The 16,175-nt window shown below is 41.3% G+C and overlaps 1 protein-coding gene across 2 annotated transcripts in view; it reads left to right on the top strand.

Annotated features, from left to right (window-relative positions):
• Positions 1 to 16,175, top strand: part of sema5ba (sema domain, seven thrombospondin repeats (type 1 and type 1-like), transmembrane domain (TM) and short cytoplasmic domain, (semaphorin) 5Ba) — a 140,106-nt gene that overhangs the window by 92,558 nt on the left and 31,373 nt on the right. For both annotated transcript variants that reach the window (XR_012964024.1, XM_076156774.1), the window contains exon 10: positions 10,426 to 10,561. Coding sequence is in view for 1 of the 2 variants with exons in the window: in XM_076156774.1 (XP_076012889.1) it covers positions 10,426 to 10,561 (136 nt within the window). In the remaining variant the exon portion in view is untranslated. The remainder of the gene's footprint in view (positions 1 to 10,425; positions 10,562 to 16,175) is intronic.

Here is a 16,175-nt window from a genome sequence, read left to right as displayed (position 1 = left end):
GCCATCCTTTAAAAAGGTCAGTAAAGATAAGATAAGATAAGATAGTTTATTTAAGTCATTTTGCATGCAACTGACAGCAATCACACACAATTGAAATTTGTCTTGCACCCCCCTATCACACACACAAACACATGCACTACAGAGGGGGTGCAGGGCAGCCATTTTTCGCCCTCATCCGCCCTAAAGCCATCATACCAAATCATTGTTCCACTGTATTATGGGCATGATGTATATGCATATATCACAACCATTTAATGCTGCAATATGACTCCTTACCCAGCATATGTTTTAACTTATCCGATCTCAATCAATATGCTGATCTCTGCTAAAGTGCACTAGTGAAAGTCCATCCTTCTGATTCGCACAGCTTAATTGTTTCCCCTGAGATTGATGTTTTCAGCAAAGACGTCAGCAAATGTCTTATTTGCTTTTCTTCAAACTCTCATAATTTTTTCCCTGACCCATCTCATGAATATTTATATAAAAAATACATGTCTCAACATTTGATACATTTCTGTGAAGTAGGCAACTACATTTGAGGGTTATTTTAGAAGTGTCTAGGCCTATCGTCATTCATTTAGAAAAAATGAATAATCATATAAACTTTTTTTAAATCTCGCGAGGATAAGAGCACTTGTAGACGTAAACACCAGCAGCTAAACTAGCAGATTACCTGGTCCTGAATTACAGAAGTACATTGTAAAAACAAAGAGCTGATGGAAAATGGCCAAGTGTCAATGAGGGGAGAATGCTGAATTTCTCAAGAAGAAAAAGAGGATTTTCAGGACAGTTGGATTAAGGTTGGATTGTTTGAGGCAATCTAAAAAATTAGAAGTGAATGTGCGGTGAGAAATTGGCGAAAGAAAGTACGAAACCCTGCAAAAAGGGGGTCTTGCCATTCGCCACACCATACCTGTCAGAGACTGTCAGCGCTCTGGTCACCATCAAAACAATGGCATGCAACAAGCTCAATGTGCAGGATGACTTTTGTTTGGCCATCACTGAAATCACACCTAAAGACCATAAAAATTGATATCTCTCCCTTAAATTAAATCATTTTCTGACAGGTTCTGCTGCTGCTACAGCTATTGCTACATCACCACCTAGCTCATTCAAATTAAGTTGCAGTTGTGTTACGGGCCATACGGTACCCACACAATGGCAAAGCTTTGAACATTGTTGCCAAATGTATGGTTTTAGAAAATGCCAAAAATTGTTACAAAAACCTTTGATTGGTAAAAATGTATTATATTGAGTAAAACAATGATTTGTGTGTCTATCAGCCTTTATCAACACCTCTTATGTTTATTTTATTTTTTTAATATTCTTATTAACATTTTGCAACACACAAAATACAGACGGCAGCAACAGCCAACTGAACAACAAAAAAACACATACTGTAGATGTCACACCACTTTTAGTTGGACTAAGTTTAGCCTTATCTGGGGTCTAAATTTGACTACTGCAAGACTACTGTTTCATGCAGCTTGTAACAGTTCAACATTGAAGGACCCAGAAGTAAAGGAAGGGAGAGTTTCAGGCAACTATTGGAGGGAGGTTTGCACCTTTGACTATTCTTGACGAAACGTTCTAGACCTCAAACCAACAATTAGCCACAGCAATAATTGATACAGCTGACAAGATCTTCAGCGTCCCAAAAAGCTATGGGTCACAACCGAGATCTTAGAGCTGTGTAACAAAAGACAAGAACTGAATAAAAAGAAAGGTGACCCAAATGGACCACAAAGACGAAGAAAGCAAAGGAAAGCAGACAGAACACACAAGAAATTGAAGATCATCTAAGGAGCAATAACACCAAAAAAGCATGTCGAGTGGTGAAAGACCTACAATTATCCAGGGAAGTGCCTGGATGGGGAAAAGGAGGTAATGGAAAGATGGCCAAAATACTGCTCTGAACTATACAACCATCAGCTCAATGGAGATCATGAGGTATGATCGTATGAAATGATCGTAATGTAATGTTAATGAGGTACTAAACTGTCCACAAACAAATGCATACCCCTAAAAAGTGTGAGTGGCAGTTGAGACACTGAAACACAGGATTTCAGTAGGAATTGACAACATACAGTACCTCAATAACTGCTTTAAGTAGGAGGTAAGGCAATTAAAATTAAATCAGACTATCAGCTTGGTAAGTGACCAACGCAAAGTTATGCAAAAAATCTGCTGGAATTCAGGCAGGTTTCAGAGGAGGGAAGAGCACGGCTGGTCAAATATTCAACCTGAGAATAATTTGTGAGAAATATCTGCAGCATCAAGACCTTAACCATGTTTTGGTTGATTTCATCAAGCTCTGAAATTTTCCTTGCTTTATCAATCTTCTTATGTGCCTGCAAAACTTAACTTAACACTAACAGCAGAGCTATAAAGAAGGAGTCTGGCAAATGAAGTGCAATGTTACAGAAAGTTACAAGGCATCCACTACACAGAGCATGTCACAAATGACAAACGACAGACCGTTGGACCTCCTCACAATTGTTGAAGTTTTACGGTCTTGTTACTCACTCAGGAGACCTTGCAACAACAATTCTTGGACAGGTACAGTCAGAGGAACAGAGGACAAGACCAGAAAATGGACAGGGATAAGCTTTGCTGAATCCCTGAGAGTGGTGGAAGACAGATATGATTGGAGGAGGGTAGTAGCTGCATCTTCATTGGTGCCCCAACCACATCAACACTAGATAGTCACAGGATAGAGAGAGAGGGAGAGGGAGAGGGAGAGAGAGATGTGTTTAATGATAATTTCTTGGTCTGACTAGTGGTCTTCGTCAGACTAATGTCAGTCCGTCCTGTGCAAGTGAACATAGCTATTGATATGAACTTAATATCCATTGTGTCATTCAGCTCAGACAATAGAATATATGTGTTATTGAGAGAATTGCAATTTAAAACCACTTGCATCAGCCTGCAGTTGGAGATTTTGGGAAGTTTGGGAATGAATTATGTACACACAAATGATAAATCAACACAGCATTGGACTCATTAGTCACCACTGTCTCATTACTCTTTTCAAGTGATCTGCTCTTACTTTGTTTATTGCTCCCTTGAGAGCAGTAATTGATAATACTGCTCATTACTGTACATTTCCTTGACAATGCCCAACCTTGCAAATGCCTAAAAAGGCCTAATTCATTGAATTAATCTGTACAAGCATTTAGTGAGTGACAGGGTCCTGATACAGTGTTTTCCCTCCCTCTGCTTGATAAAATTAAGTAGAAGCAATAAAAGGTATCTCGATAAAGAAAAAAAGCTTATCATCTAAATTAGCTCAGTGTTAGTGGGTGGAGATTTGAGGAAAATGTGGGGCATGAGTGTGGGAATGCTCTATCTGAGATATATTTAGAAGCTTATCTTATAGCGTTAATGTTATTCTCATTGAGGGTAATTTGTCACAATGCTTGTTACTAGAAAAAGCAGTTGTATTACTGTAATCAAACCCCTAATCACATTGGCCCCAAAAAGAATCATCTCACCCAGAAAGCTGCAACAAGTACCAATTATGGTGAAACTGTTCAACTCAGACTTGTGTTTTGTAAATCTTTTCCTTACTGCATCAAAATCATCACACATGAGGTTTGCAAAATTTTTGCCATTTACATATTTTTGAGTTTGTGCCTCCCTGCTGCTGCTAATGGTCAGTATGGATGAAGGCATCTCGCAGCCTGCTGGCTGGATTTGATTGCTCCAGGTGGGGTTGGCTCACACTTGAAAGAGCTCAGAAATACAACGTGTAGATCAAGGAATTGCTCCATGCCTACGGTGAAGCTGATGCAGCTGAGGTGTGTTGCAGCCCAGGGCACATTATGCACACATTGTTGGTATCCATGAGATACTGTCATCACAGGGGCACAGTTGCAATTTGTTATCCTTAGGATAATTTGTTATCCTTTGGCGATTAGTTATCCTTAGGATAAAAAATTCCAACAAATTCCAACTGTGCTTTTTAGAGCCACAGAATGTGTGAAAATGTGTGTAATATAGGGACTAGGGCACCCCTTATTAGTGCGCTTGAGGTGTTTGTACCGTATTTTGCCAACCCTTCTGTAACATCCCCCCCCTGATATTACACACCTCTAATCCCAGCCTGTAAATGCAAAGCTTACAGCAGTGGTACGAGATGAGATACAGTTAAAAATGTCACCTGACCTCACCATTTGGCTCCTCTCAATCTCGTTGATAATATTATTTGGGTAGAAAGGCTACCATGCACATGGAACTACCTGCAGACAGTTACAGTACACACAGAAGGTATTGTGAATGGATGAAATTGGAAGCTTCCGTTCTCAATACCTGCTGATCCTATTCAGGATCATGGCAGGGAGCTGGAGCCTTTCAGCAAGTGGTTTGTTTCATTTCAGGTGTAGGTGATGTAAACCCAGGAATCGGATAAAGACGTCTTTATGAGTAAGATGGGATTTAATTTGTGGAATAAATTATTTGCTTGGCAGCCCTGAGAAGCAGCTACTCTGTGTTACTGTGCAGTAATTCTTTCTACATCCTGTCAAATCAATTGATTGATAGAAGATCTTGTGGGACCCAGTGGAAGACAGGGTCTGCTTTGAATAAAGTCTGCAAGAAGTCAAGTCAAGTCAACTTTATTTGTATGGCCCAATATCACATACAAAATGTCAAAGGGCTTTACAGACCCACAACATCAAGAAAATTCCAGATCTTGCCCAAAGCTCTTAAGGTAGACGAGGAAAAACTCCAGAAAAAAACTATAATAAGGAAAAAGGAAGAAAAGCAGGTAGCAGAGGGTGGACACACACCCCGGCGTACCTCTGGGTGGGAAGCTGTCTACTGTTGAGACAGCCCAGGGCCCCACACTCAAGGGTATGGGGCTCATAGGGCAGAGAAGTGGTCGGTCGAGTCACAAGGTATGGTATTGATAGGTTAAAGAAAGATAGAGAGAGAAAATCAGCTGATGTTCCCCATCCTCTCACTACACTCACACTATCACTGACCAATAGTTGACAGTCTATCTAAGCCCTGAACTAAACCTGGGTTGGCTAATCACTCTCCTACAAAAAGGAGACTGTGCTTCCTGTTCATTGGTGATTTAGCAATTATCGAGGTATACTGAGAAGAGGTGCGTCTTAAGGATTTGAAAAATAAAAAAAAAAAAACAAGTGCAGGAAGTGTGTTCCAGAGAAATGGAGCACAGGGGGAAAATGCCTTTTTTTCAGAAAGAGGCTGAGACCCTGCTGAGATTGTAAGGTTCCCGTGGGAATCTTATAGGTAAGGAGTAAGACCTTAAAATCAGCCCAGGTTTTAAGGTCCAATCTACGAGTTTTAGTTAAGATTCATGCTGCAGTATTCTGAAGCAGTTTTTTCCGGGCAGAGGAATTTAAGACAGAAAAGGGGACATTGAAATAATCCAGTCTGGAGGTGACAAAAACCTGAATTTGTGTATCAGCATCTGCTTTGCTAAGGAACGGTCTGATTCTGGCAATATTTCGGATATGGAAGTAAGCAACATTATTAAACATATATATCACATTATTAATATGGCTGCTGAATGTCAGGTCCTTGAAATGGTACACCCAGATTCTTCTCAACAGATGGGACCAATCGTTTAAATTATCTGTAAGGTTTTGAAATTTCAATTCTTTGACCATAAGATCAGCATTTTACCGTCAGCGTTTTATTGACATTAAGAAGCAGAATTTTTTTGTCATCCAGCCTGTAACGGCTAGCGGACAGGACAAGTTTGACATCCCATTTCATTGGAATTTATGGAAACATATGAATGAAAATCTATGCCGAACTGACAAATTATGTTTCCTATAAGGAGCAAAAAGATGGCCCAATTGGCCCAAAACAGAACCCTGTGGAACGCCAAATTTTACAGTAATACAATACAAGTGATTAGTTAAGGGTACGGTAGTGCAATACAGGACCATAGGGAAAAATACACTGATAACAGGCTTTATCAGATACAGCCATGACATGAATATATCTACGTCCATTAACAGCTGTCATCCTTACCTCGGCTTCAGGTGGACTCATACATTCCATTATTTCCTGGAGGTACTTTGAATCAATGTCAACAGCTGACTAGCTAGATAAGTAGTATATATTTACAGTAAAACTGCAGACACTGTAAGCAAACCCACAATAGCTCTTATCAACAAGTAATGTGAGCATGATTGAACAACACACTGTGGCAATGCAGCATATAAACACACTGAATGTAACGTTACCAATAGCATCATATGTTAAGTAGTATACTCATGAGTTACAGTAACTGTAAGATTAATGTCGAGACGTCAGAGGTAGCTTAGCAAGCAAGCGTAACTAGACGTTTACCTGAGATGATCTTTTCACAACTACTTACTTCAGTTGTGGCGAATACTAGGCAGTAGGAAGACACAAAAATATTACAAATATTTTATGGTTACTGACTTTGACACGTTTTGTCGCAAATCCGTAAATCATAGCTTACCGTTGTAACGGTGTTTGGCGGCAAAAAGCAGCACTGTATCATCCTGCAGCCACAATTGGCAACGTCCAATGTCATCCCACGGCGTGATTAGCTACTGACAGGGGGGGGGGGGGGGGGGGTTCATGAAGCGTGATTGGCCTATGTCCCAATCTGACATTGGACAGCACGTAGAGCGATGATACACTGAGAGCAGACTTTCCTGAGCAGAATCAGTTTTAGGTCAATTCTAGCTGAATTTGTGCTTGAAATTAAATGAGTGAATTGATGTGAATGTAGTAACATTTTTTATTGTTCATGTATTGAACAAACACACACACACTATTTGTATATAGCATAGATAAATGGAAAACAATGTTTTTTAGATTCCAATGAAAAGGGTTAAGAACCATCGTCATAAGTATACTGTACAATTTCTGGCTGTTGCAGGCAAAAGTTAAATATTGTGAGAGAATATTGATGAAATATTTTTTCACCATGGGGCTAAATTGTACCAAGCCATACAGCCTGCTTCCTTTTCACCTACGTTCAAATCTGAGCTGCGCTGAGACCACAGGTTTTCAGGGCCATGGTTTGCTTCAAGTTAACAGTATAGCACAGTTATAATAGGAGTAAAACTGATGCGTGCAGTATGAAGATAAGGGGGGGGAGAGTGAAATGTTGGATTTCAGGGGGAACAAGGTCCCGGAGCAGTGGAAAAACTTAATGAAGATCCTCATCAAACTTGTAGAAGAACAGGTTAAAATCTTTTGTCTTGTTCCCCTCTCTCACCCTCTACCTTGGCCACTTTTCTTCTTACAGCCAGTGATATGCCTCATGCCACTCCACACTTTCCCCATGCTGTTCTGCTGGAGTTTTTGCTCCAGTTTACTCCTGTAGGTGTCCTTACGCTGATGAATCCTCACGTTCAGGCTAGCAGTTCAATGTCCAGGCTACACACTCGTTCTTTCACCTTGATATGTTCAAACTTAGTACCATCAGTACCATATGTCGTTAATGGGAATAGCAAGTCCACCTTCTTTCCTCCTTTCCTGCAGTTCCTGTCTGCCTGGACAATTTGAAATCCATCCATGGACATGGTGGAGTCGACGATGCCTTCGTGTAGCCATACTACCACTGACTCTTCGCCAGTGCAGCTAACTCGTCCATCACATTAGCGAGTGATCTCACATTCCCCGTCGTGATGGAAGGCAGATACGGTTTGTATCTCCTTTTCTTTGCCCGGCGTCTAGCTCCTGCCTTGTAAATTCTCTACAGTTTCTTGGGGACTTCTGGTCATCTGCTGGCCGAACCACTCGATTGTAGCAACAATTAAAAGTGGCAAATAGAAACTTCTGATTGTTAACAATGACTCGCTCTACACAATGTTGCGTAAAAGCAGAGATGCAGTTAGAAAAACGTAGCCCTGCGACGAAGAGGATGATGAAAACTTTTCACCACGTCAGGGGGCCAGTACCTAATTGTACTTACAACTTAAAAACTAACCTGAATAGGAAATATAAAATGTCCCTGGAAGTGAAAAAAAGACGAAGACAAAGGTGCTTTGTTGAAACGAAAGCAGAATTGATTGATGACATTGGCAGCAAATCCCTGAGACACCGATTCATACAAGAGACGAGCAAAAGAATTCATAACAATATTGGGAAGTCAAGTCAACTTTATTTCTATAGCCCGATATCACATACAATGACATCTCTTATTCAGCCCCACCGGCATAGTTTTCAGATTGCAATGTACAAAGCGTCAATCATAGTTGCATTGGGAATTTGTCTACTGAAACAAACCATCGAAGTGATTGATAAGCACTGAGCTTCTCCATAGTGGGTTCTGTTCACTTCTGAGTGAAACATTCTGATTAAGAAGAGCTTTTGGTCTTGTTTTATGTTTTGTTTTATTGCTGATAAGTTATTTTTCTTTATCTCTAAAAATCTTTAGCCCTTATGTGTAAGGGCTTGGCACGGCTCTATGCAGCTTGGTTAGGCCTCACCAGCAGTAGAAAAATGGCATTTATTTTGTATTCTTGTAACAAAATTATAAAAGAGAGACATTTAGTGCCAAAATGTGCATTTTTACTGTGATTCACCAAGCACTCATTGGCACCATCTGACGTGCTTGATATAGTACAGTCTAACACATAATACAAATAAGATTTTATCATAGCCATTTGAAATTATAAGGCTGTTATCACAAAAGGCATAACAGAAACCTCTGTACCCCATAAACCCTACTCTAGTAGTACTCTACTAGCTTTTGGTAAAAATGAAAGCAATGGAGAAACAGGGCATCAAGAGAGGGAGAAAAGAGACAATCTTCTCCATAATTCCTCCTTCTTTCTTTATTGACGTACAATTCTTCCTCTTCACTCACTATTTCTTCGCAAGAAAGACACTACAACTTGCAGAGTATATGAATGTTAAATCATGAGATATGAAGAAAGTAAAGACGGGAAGTGCAGAAGTATTTCAGGTAAGATGAATGACTGTATTAGGCAGTTGGGATAAGATGAATCACATAGGCAAAGTAGTCGGCTAACATTTCACTCATAATGAAAGTGATAGTGGTGGCGCTTGGCCTGAGAGGGAGGCAGAGCAGCAGCAGCAAACAGCATACCAGTTGTCAAACAGCTTTTCAATCACTTTCCCAGGCTTTTAAGCAGACTCAAAGCATATGGATTGAATCTATTGGCACAATAGAGTGAACTCACATTATATCTGAATAGGGTCAGGCTGTTCTGAGGTAGAGTTTGGCTTCACCGCAAGCTGTAACTGTGACCACAAATCCACAGCTTAACTCCTTGTTCTGTCCAACTGTGTGTGTGGGTGTGAATGTGAAAACTGTGAATGTGAAAACTGGCTGCTACTCAGTTTTTGTGCCTCATTTGCCTGTGGTTATGCCAGTTGGGATTTTGTTAGTGCTAGCTCACCACAGCATGCTCTCCATCGCATCCTCTTCCCCTTCCCTCACGTCTTATAGCCGCTCTCTTGCGCAGCCAGATATAGTCAATCGGTGTGCAACCTGTGGCGACTTTGTTGTTATTAAGCTTTAGGTTCATTTGAATCTCTTTGACAGAGATGGTTTATAAATGGCTTACAATTATCATGACACATATTTAGTATGAAGCTGTGTAGGTTCTGTGAGCTCTTATTATTCTTATTAACCTTATCCCTAACCCTATGTAACTTTATGTATTCATAGGATTTTTTTCACTTCCAGGGTGTTGGGCCAGGTTCCTTGAGCCTGCCATCACTTTATGTGGATGAGGAAATCTAGAGATTTTGACTCATCCACTCAATGAGAAATCGTTTCCAAAAGGTCTCACTGCATTTACTGGAATTCAGAATTATGATCCAACAACATCCAACCAATTACACAAAACATCAAATATCACAATATTAGACATGGCTCCAGTGACAGAGAGGCCATTTGTTCTCCTTTCCAACATCTACAAGTTAAATTAGATGCTGTAAGTAATAAAACTCTGTGAAGGAACCATGTAGTTTCTACCTCTATGTGTCACGAAGATCCTGATTTAATGCCAAACTATGCCCAAAAGCAGCTTTTCTGATAACCCTCAAACTCTCTGGACAAAGAAACTATGGGTCTCAAGCATCATCCTTCATGTTACTGATTAATTTGTCATATAAAAATTAAAATGTATTATGAGCACACGTTTCTGTTTCTGTTTCTCTTGCTGTTTTTCTCTCTCTATCCCCCAACTGATGGTTTATCTGCAGATCACTGTTTAGTGCATTCTTTTTAATGGGCCTTCTATTAGGTGTATGGAACATGTAGCATAATTGCATTATTATACACCTGGATATTGCTCATTCCAGATACTGGCAACATGCAAACTGATGTTGTTGAAATTATATCTCCATTTTTTCATCCCTCCACTCCCTTCCTGTCATCCTCTCCCTCTCCTGCCATTTCTCTCTCTGTGATCTGTCTTTCCCTCTCTAAAGCAACAGTATTGCAGCATCTGCAGTGTGTGCCTTCAACCTGAGTGCCATCACTCAAGCCTTCAACGGGCCCTTCCGCTCCCAGGAGAACCCTCGCTCCACCTGGCTTCCAACCCTCAACCCCATCCCTAACTTTCAGGTAGGAAAATGTCACAAAATAAATATAAATTGCCAAATAAGTGATTGTTGACTTCGTTCTACATGAAACAAGTGCTGTGATGTGACTTTCATGTTCTGATTGGTCTTTAATCTGTGAAACGATGAATATGATGTCAACATGTAGCAATTGTGAATTTACTCATTTACACACCCACCAACTACAAGGCTACAAAGTGAGTCACTATAGATAGCTGTGTCAGATTTTTTTGTTTTCTTGTTTGGTCTATTGGTGCCAGGTGACACCAAAATGTGATTCTTCTCTGTCTTGCACACAGATGGCCGTATGATTTATGTCCGGGCTACATAACCCAATCCCTAACCCTATATGCAGTAACTTGATGTATTCATAGGATTTATTCAGTTCTTTTTCATATTTTTTACTTGGGCTGCGTTCTTTGAGTCTGCCCACCACCTTGTTCGATCGGCTGGGATGGGATGGATAGGCATCAAGCTCAAGTTCGGACATTTTGGCAATGTTCAAATAATAAGTGTACCCAAAAAGTATAGTCAAGCAGGGGCTACAATTCAAAGTTAAAGTAGCAGGCTGCAACTTTTAACAAAAATTCATTTTTTAGTGAATTTGATGGAATTCCTATCATGTCCATAGATACATAAACGTAGGTGTGTGCACCCATCCCACATGCTCCTATCTCTGTTTAACCATTAAGAATTTATGAAGGATTAAAGGATTTTTGTCACAGTAGGATTTAGAAATACTCATCCATGCATTTTTTTTTCAGTAGACTCGACAACTGTAACAGGGTCTTGAGAGAACTACCTAAAAAGTCCATCAGACAGCTGCAGCTAGCTTCCTGTCCGCCAAAGAATTGATTTAAAAATACAACAGCTGGTTTATAAATCACTGAATGGTTTAGGGCAGGGGTTTCAAACTCGCGGCGGCCCGCGGGACGATATTTTGTGGCCCCCTACTTGACATCAAAGTTTAGTGTTAGTGCGGCCCGCGTGTTTTTATCACACGCTCCTTTTTGCCGACTTGTTGCGTGAGTCGTTGCCATGGGCGTTTTTTATTTAACGCTTATGGGCTACCGTAGCTCATGCTAGTGGCAGCTTCCGGTGGTGTTTGTTGACAAGTTAGCCAATGCGAATTAGCAACGTAAGTCACTTCGTTGAAACATGTTTCCGGAGTGACACCAAGTGGAAGGAAAATATATCCCATCAGTCTGTCTGGAAAAGAAGTTTCAGTTTAGCAACATCAGCCTTTCAGCCAACACAGTGGCAGAGCGCATTTCTGGCCTGTCAGGTAACATATACGATCAACTGCGTGAGAAAGCCAAACATTTCCGTGCATACTCAGTTGCTCTTGATGTGAGCACAGACATCACTGACACTGTGCAGCCCGCAATGTACAAACCCCAATTCCAATGAAGTTGGGACGTTGTGTAAAACGTAAATATAAACAGAATACAATGATTTGCAAATCCTTTTCAACCTATGTTCAGTTGAATACACTACAAAGAGGAGATATTTAATGTTCAAACTGATAAACTGTATTTGTTTTTTAGCAAATATTATCTCATTTTGAATTTGATGCCTGCAACACCAAAAAAGCTGGGACAGGGGCAACAAAAGACTGTGAAAGTTGAGGAATGCTCAAAAAGCACCTATTTGGATATTAGGTGAACAGGTTAATTGGAAACAGGGGAGTGTCATGATTGGGTATAAAAGGAGCATCCACGAAAGGCTCTGTCGTTCACAAGCAAGGATGGGGCGAGGTTCACCACTTTGTCAACAACTGCGTGAGCAAATAGTCCAACAGTTCAAGAACAACGTTTCTCAACGTACAATTGCAAGGAATCTAGGGATTTCATCATCTACAGTCCATAATATCATCAAAAGATTCAGAGAATCTGGAGAAATCTCTGCATGTAAGCGGCAAGGCCGACATTGAATGCCCGTAACCTTGATCCCTCAGGCGGCACTGCATTAAAATCCAATATCATTCTGTGAAGGATAATACCACGTGCGCTCAGGAACACTTCAGAAAACCATTTTCAGTTAACACAGTTCGTCGCTACATCTACAAGTGCAGGTTAAAACTCTACCATGCAAAGCAAAAGCCATATATCAACAACACCCAGAAACGCCGCTGGCTTCTCTGGCCTGAGCTCATCTGAGATGGACTGACCTAAAGTGGAAAAGTATGCTGTGGTCTGACGAGTCCACATTTCAAATTGTTTTTGGAAATCATGGACGTCGTGTCTTCCGGCACAAAAGAGGAAAAGGACCATCCGGATTGTTATCAGCGCAAAGTTCAAAAGCCAGCATCTGTGATGGTATGGGTGTGTTTTAGTGCCCATGGCATGGGTAACTTGCACATCTGTGTAGGCACCATTAATGCTGAAAGGTACATACAGGTTTTGGAGAAACATATGCTGCCATCCAAGCAACTTCTTTTTCAGGGACGTCCCTGCTTATTTCAGCAAGACAATGCCAAGCCACATTCTGCACGTGTTGCAACAGCGTGGCTTCGTAGTAAATGAGTGCGGGTGCTTGACTGGCCTCCCTGCAGTCCAGACCTGTTTCCCAATGAAAATGTGTGGCGCATTATGAAGCGCAAAATACGACAACGGAGACCCCGGACTGTTGAGCAACTGAAGTTGTACATCAAGCAAGAATGGGAAAGAATTCCACCTACACAGCTTCAACAATTAGTGTCCTCAGTTCCCAAATGCTTATTGAGTGTTGTTGAAAGGAAAGGTGATGTAACACAGTGGTAATCATGCCCCTGTCCCAGCTTTTTTGGAACGTGTTGCAGGCATCAAATTCAAAATGAGTGAATATTTGCAAGTGTATTCAACTGAATATAGGTTGAAAAGGACTTGCAAAACATTGTATTCTGTTTTTATTTCCGTTTTACACAACATCCCAACTTCATCGGAATTGGGGTCCGTATGTCCGTGGTGTTTATTTCCTCCAGAAAGGTGCAAAACTAGAGTAAGCATATGAGGATGTGCTCTACTTCACCGAGGTACGTTGGCTAAGCAGGGGAAACGAAAAAAATAGTTTTTTTGAGTTGAGAGCAGAAGTGAAAGCCTTCGTGGAGAAGGATGGGATGGCTCTTCCTGTGCTAAGTGATCCCAAATGGCTCATGGACTTAGCTTTTCTTGTTGACATCACACAGGGACTGAATGTACTGAACAAGAATTTACAAGGCCAGGGGCAGCTTGTCAGTGCTGCCTATGACAACGTCAGAGCATTCTCCACAAAACTTGTGTTATGGAAAGCCAAGCTCTCGCAGACAAACCTCCAGCCATTTCCCAGCATGCAAGGCACTCATGGATGCGGGCACACCATTCAGTGGTGAGCGGTATACTGATGCCATTGTAAAGCTACAGGAGGAATTTGATCACAGGTTTGTAGAGCCACTTCTAAGATTTTAGCTGACCCCTTCTCCTTTGATGCAAGATTCCCCTCCTGTGCTTCAAATGGAGCTAATTGAGGCAGGCTGAACTTCTTCAGCTGCTGCAGGAAGAAGATCCTCTGCTGGGCCTTTTTGGTGAGGGAGCTGATGTTAAACTCCCACTTGAGGTCCTGGGAGATGATGGATCCCATCATCTCCCAGGACCCTCATTGGACTTAGAGATGAGTCCAATGAGGGTGGTGTCGTCCACAAACTTCACAATTTTAACAGACCTGTTGGTTCTGTAGGCAAGTGCAGGGGGTCCAGGAGGGGGTCAGTGAGGGATTTCAGGTGGGGCAGCACCAGGCGCTCAAAGGACTTCATGACTACAGAGGTCAGAGCAACGGGTCTGTAGTCGTTAAGTCCTGTGGTCCTTGGCTTCTTGGGGATGGGGATGATTGTTGATGCTTTGAAGCAGGCTGGTACATGGCATGTCTCCAATGAAGTGTTAAAGATGTCGGTGAACACCGTCCTTCTCTAGAAGTGAGAGGGTCGTTGATGAGGTTGATGAGGTGGGGGAGGAGGGGGCCTCTATGAGGGTTATATGAATGGAGAGGGAGGAGGAAGGGAGAGGGGCCTGGAGATGACTGCAGGTGTCAAGGGGGACGGTGTCAGGGCTGGCAGCTGACCATCAAAGCGACAGTCAAACTCATTCAGCCTGTTGGCGAGGCACAGATCATGTAGAGACTGAGCGGGCTTAGGCTTGTAGTTGGTAATTTCTCTGAGACCCTTCCACACAGATGCAGTGTCATTAGCTGCAAACTGCTGCTTCAGTTTCTCAGACTATAGTTTCTTAGCATCTCTCACCGCCTTGCTCTGTACTTAGCCTCTTTGAACCCGTCTCTGTCCCCGCTCCCAAATGCCTCACTGTGTTTCACTGTGAACCAGGGTTTGTCATTGTTGAAGCACACCCTGGTGCTTGTTGGACCTGGTGCTTTCGCTGCACTGTAACTTACTGTAACTCAAACCTTTTTACCTGCTTTATTCTGTTTTAGCTTGTTTTAATCTTCCTTGTTGTTTTCTGTTTTTAATTATTACTATTATATAAGTTTTAACGTAATTTTACTACCTGTTTTATTCTGTTTTAACTTAGAACCCGGTGGCCTCTGCAGGGGTAAGACAATTGATTTACTCAAAAATAAAAAATAAAATGGAAATCCTTTGAAAGAGAAGGCACCCTATTTTTTAAAAAAAATAAAATAAAATGGAAATCGAGAAGGTCACCCATCTTATTCAAAACCGAAATAAAATGCAAATCCTTTGGAAGAAAAGGTCACCCATCTCACTCAAACAGAAATGAAATAGAAATCCTTTGAAAGAGAAGGTCACCTGTTTTATCCAAAATAAGAAATAAAATGGAAATCCTTTGCAACAAAAGGTCACCCATCTTATTTAAAACAGAGCTAAAATGGAAGTCCTTTGAAAGAAAATGTCACCCATCTTACTCAAAACAGAGATAAAATGGAAATCTTTTGAAAGAGAAGGCACCCTATTTCATTATATCAAGCAACCGGGACTTAAAGGTGTACAACAAAACAACTTAAGAGTCATGGGTAAAAATCAAAGTAAAACAACTACGGGTTGAACTACTTTTCATTTTCTTTAAATTTTTCTGTTTGAAATTGTGTTTAAGTGTCCTTTTCTTTTCCTGATGCTTTTTCTTTTATTCCATTTAAGATTTAAGATACTTTATTCTAGACATTTTACATGCAATTCATGGCACACTCAATTTATATTTGTCTTGCACCCCCTACATATCACACACACGAACACATGCACTATAGAGGGGGTGCGGGCAGCCATTCTCTGGCGCCCGTGGAGCAGTTGAATTGCCTTGCTGCTGAAATGTGCAATATAAATAAAATTGCCTTGCCTTGCCTGCGATGCCATTGAGGTAGAATTTTGTGCACCCTTGATTTCAGTTATGGCTGCATGATTTCGTGAAAAAAGATTTTGGCAACTCTCCAGCTGCCAGTCCATGCTGGGTCCACAGGGAACTCGAACCAGCAACCCTTGGTTCCCAAGCCGAGTCCCCTATGGACCCTTTTTGTTAGGAGATGGTGGGAGGAGTTGTGGATGCTGCGTGAGTGCAGCAAGTACAAGGGGGGAGGATGGAGTCATTTGAATTTTTTTTGTGATTCCACCCACTTCTCCCACTTTTTGTGGGTGGTTC

Source organism: Genypterus blacodes, unplaced genomic scaffold, assembly GCF_046128005.1.
Source record: "Genypterus blacodes isolate CSIRO-AG114 ecotype Tasmania unplaced genomic scaffold, CSIRO-AGI_Gbla_v1 ptg000008l_1, whole genome shotgun sequence".
Lineage (NCBI taxonomy): Eukaryota > Metazoa > Chordata > Actinopteri > Ophidiiformes > Ophidiidae > Genypterus > Genypterus blacodes.
The sequence above is the reverse complement of the archived record's forward strand: the minus strand, read 5'-3'. Positions and strand labels throughout refer to the sequence as shown.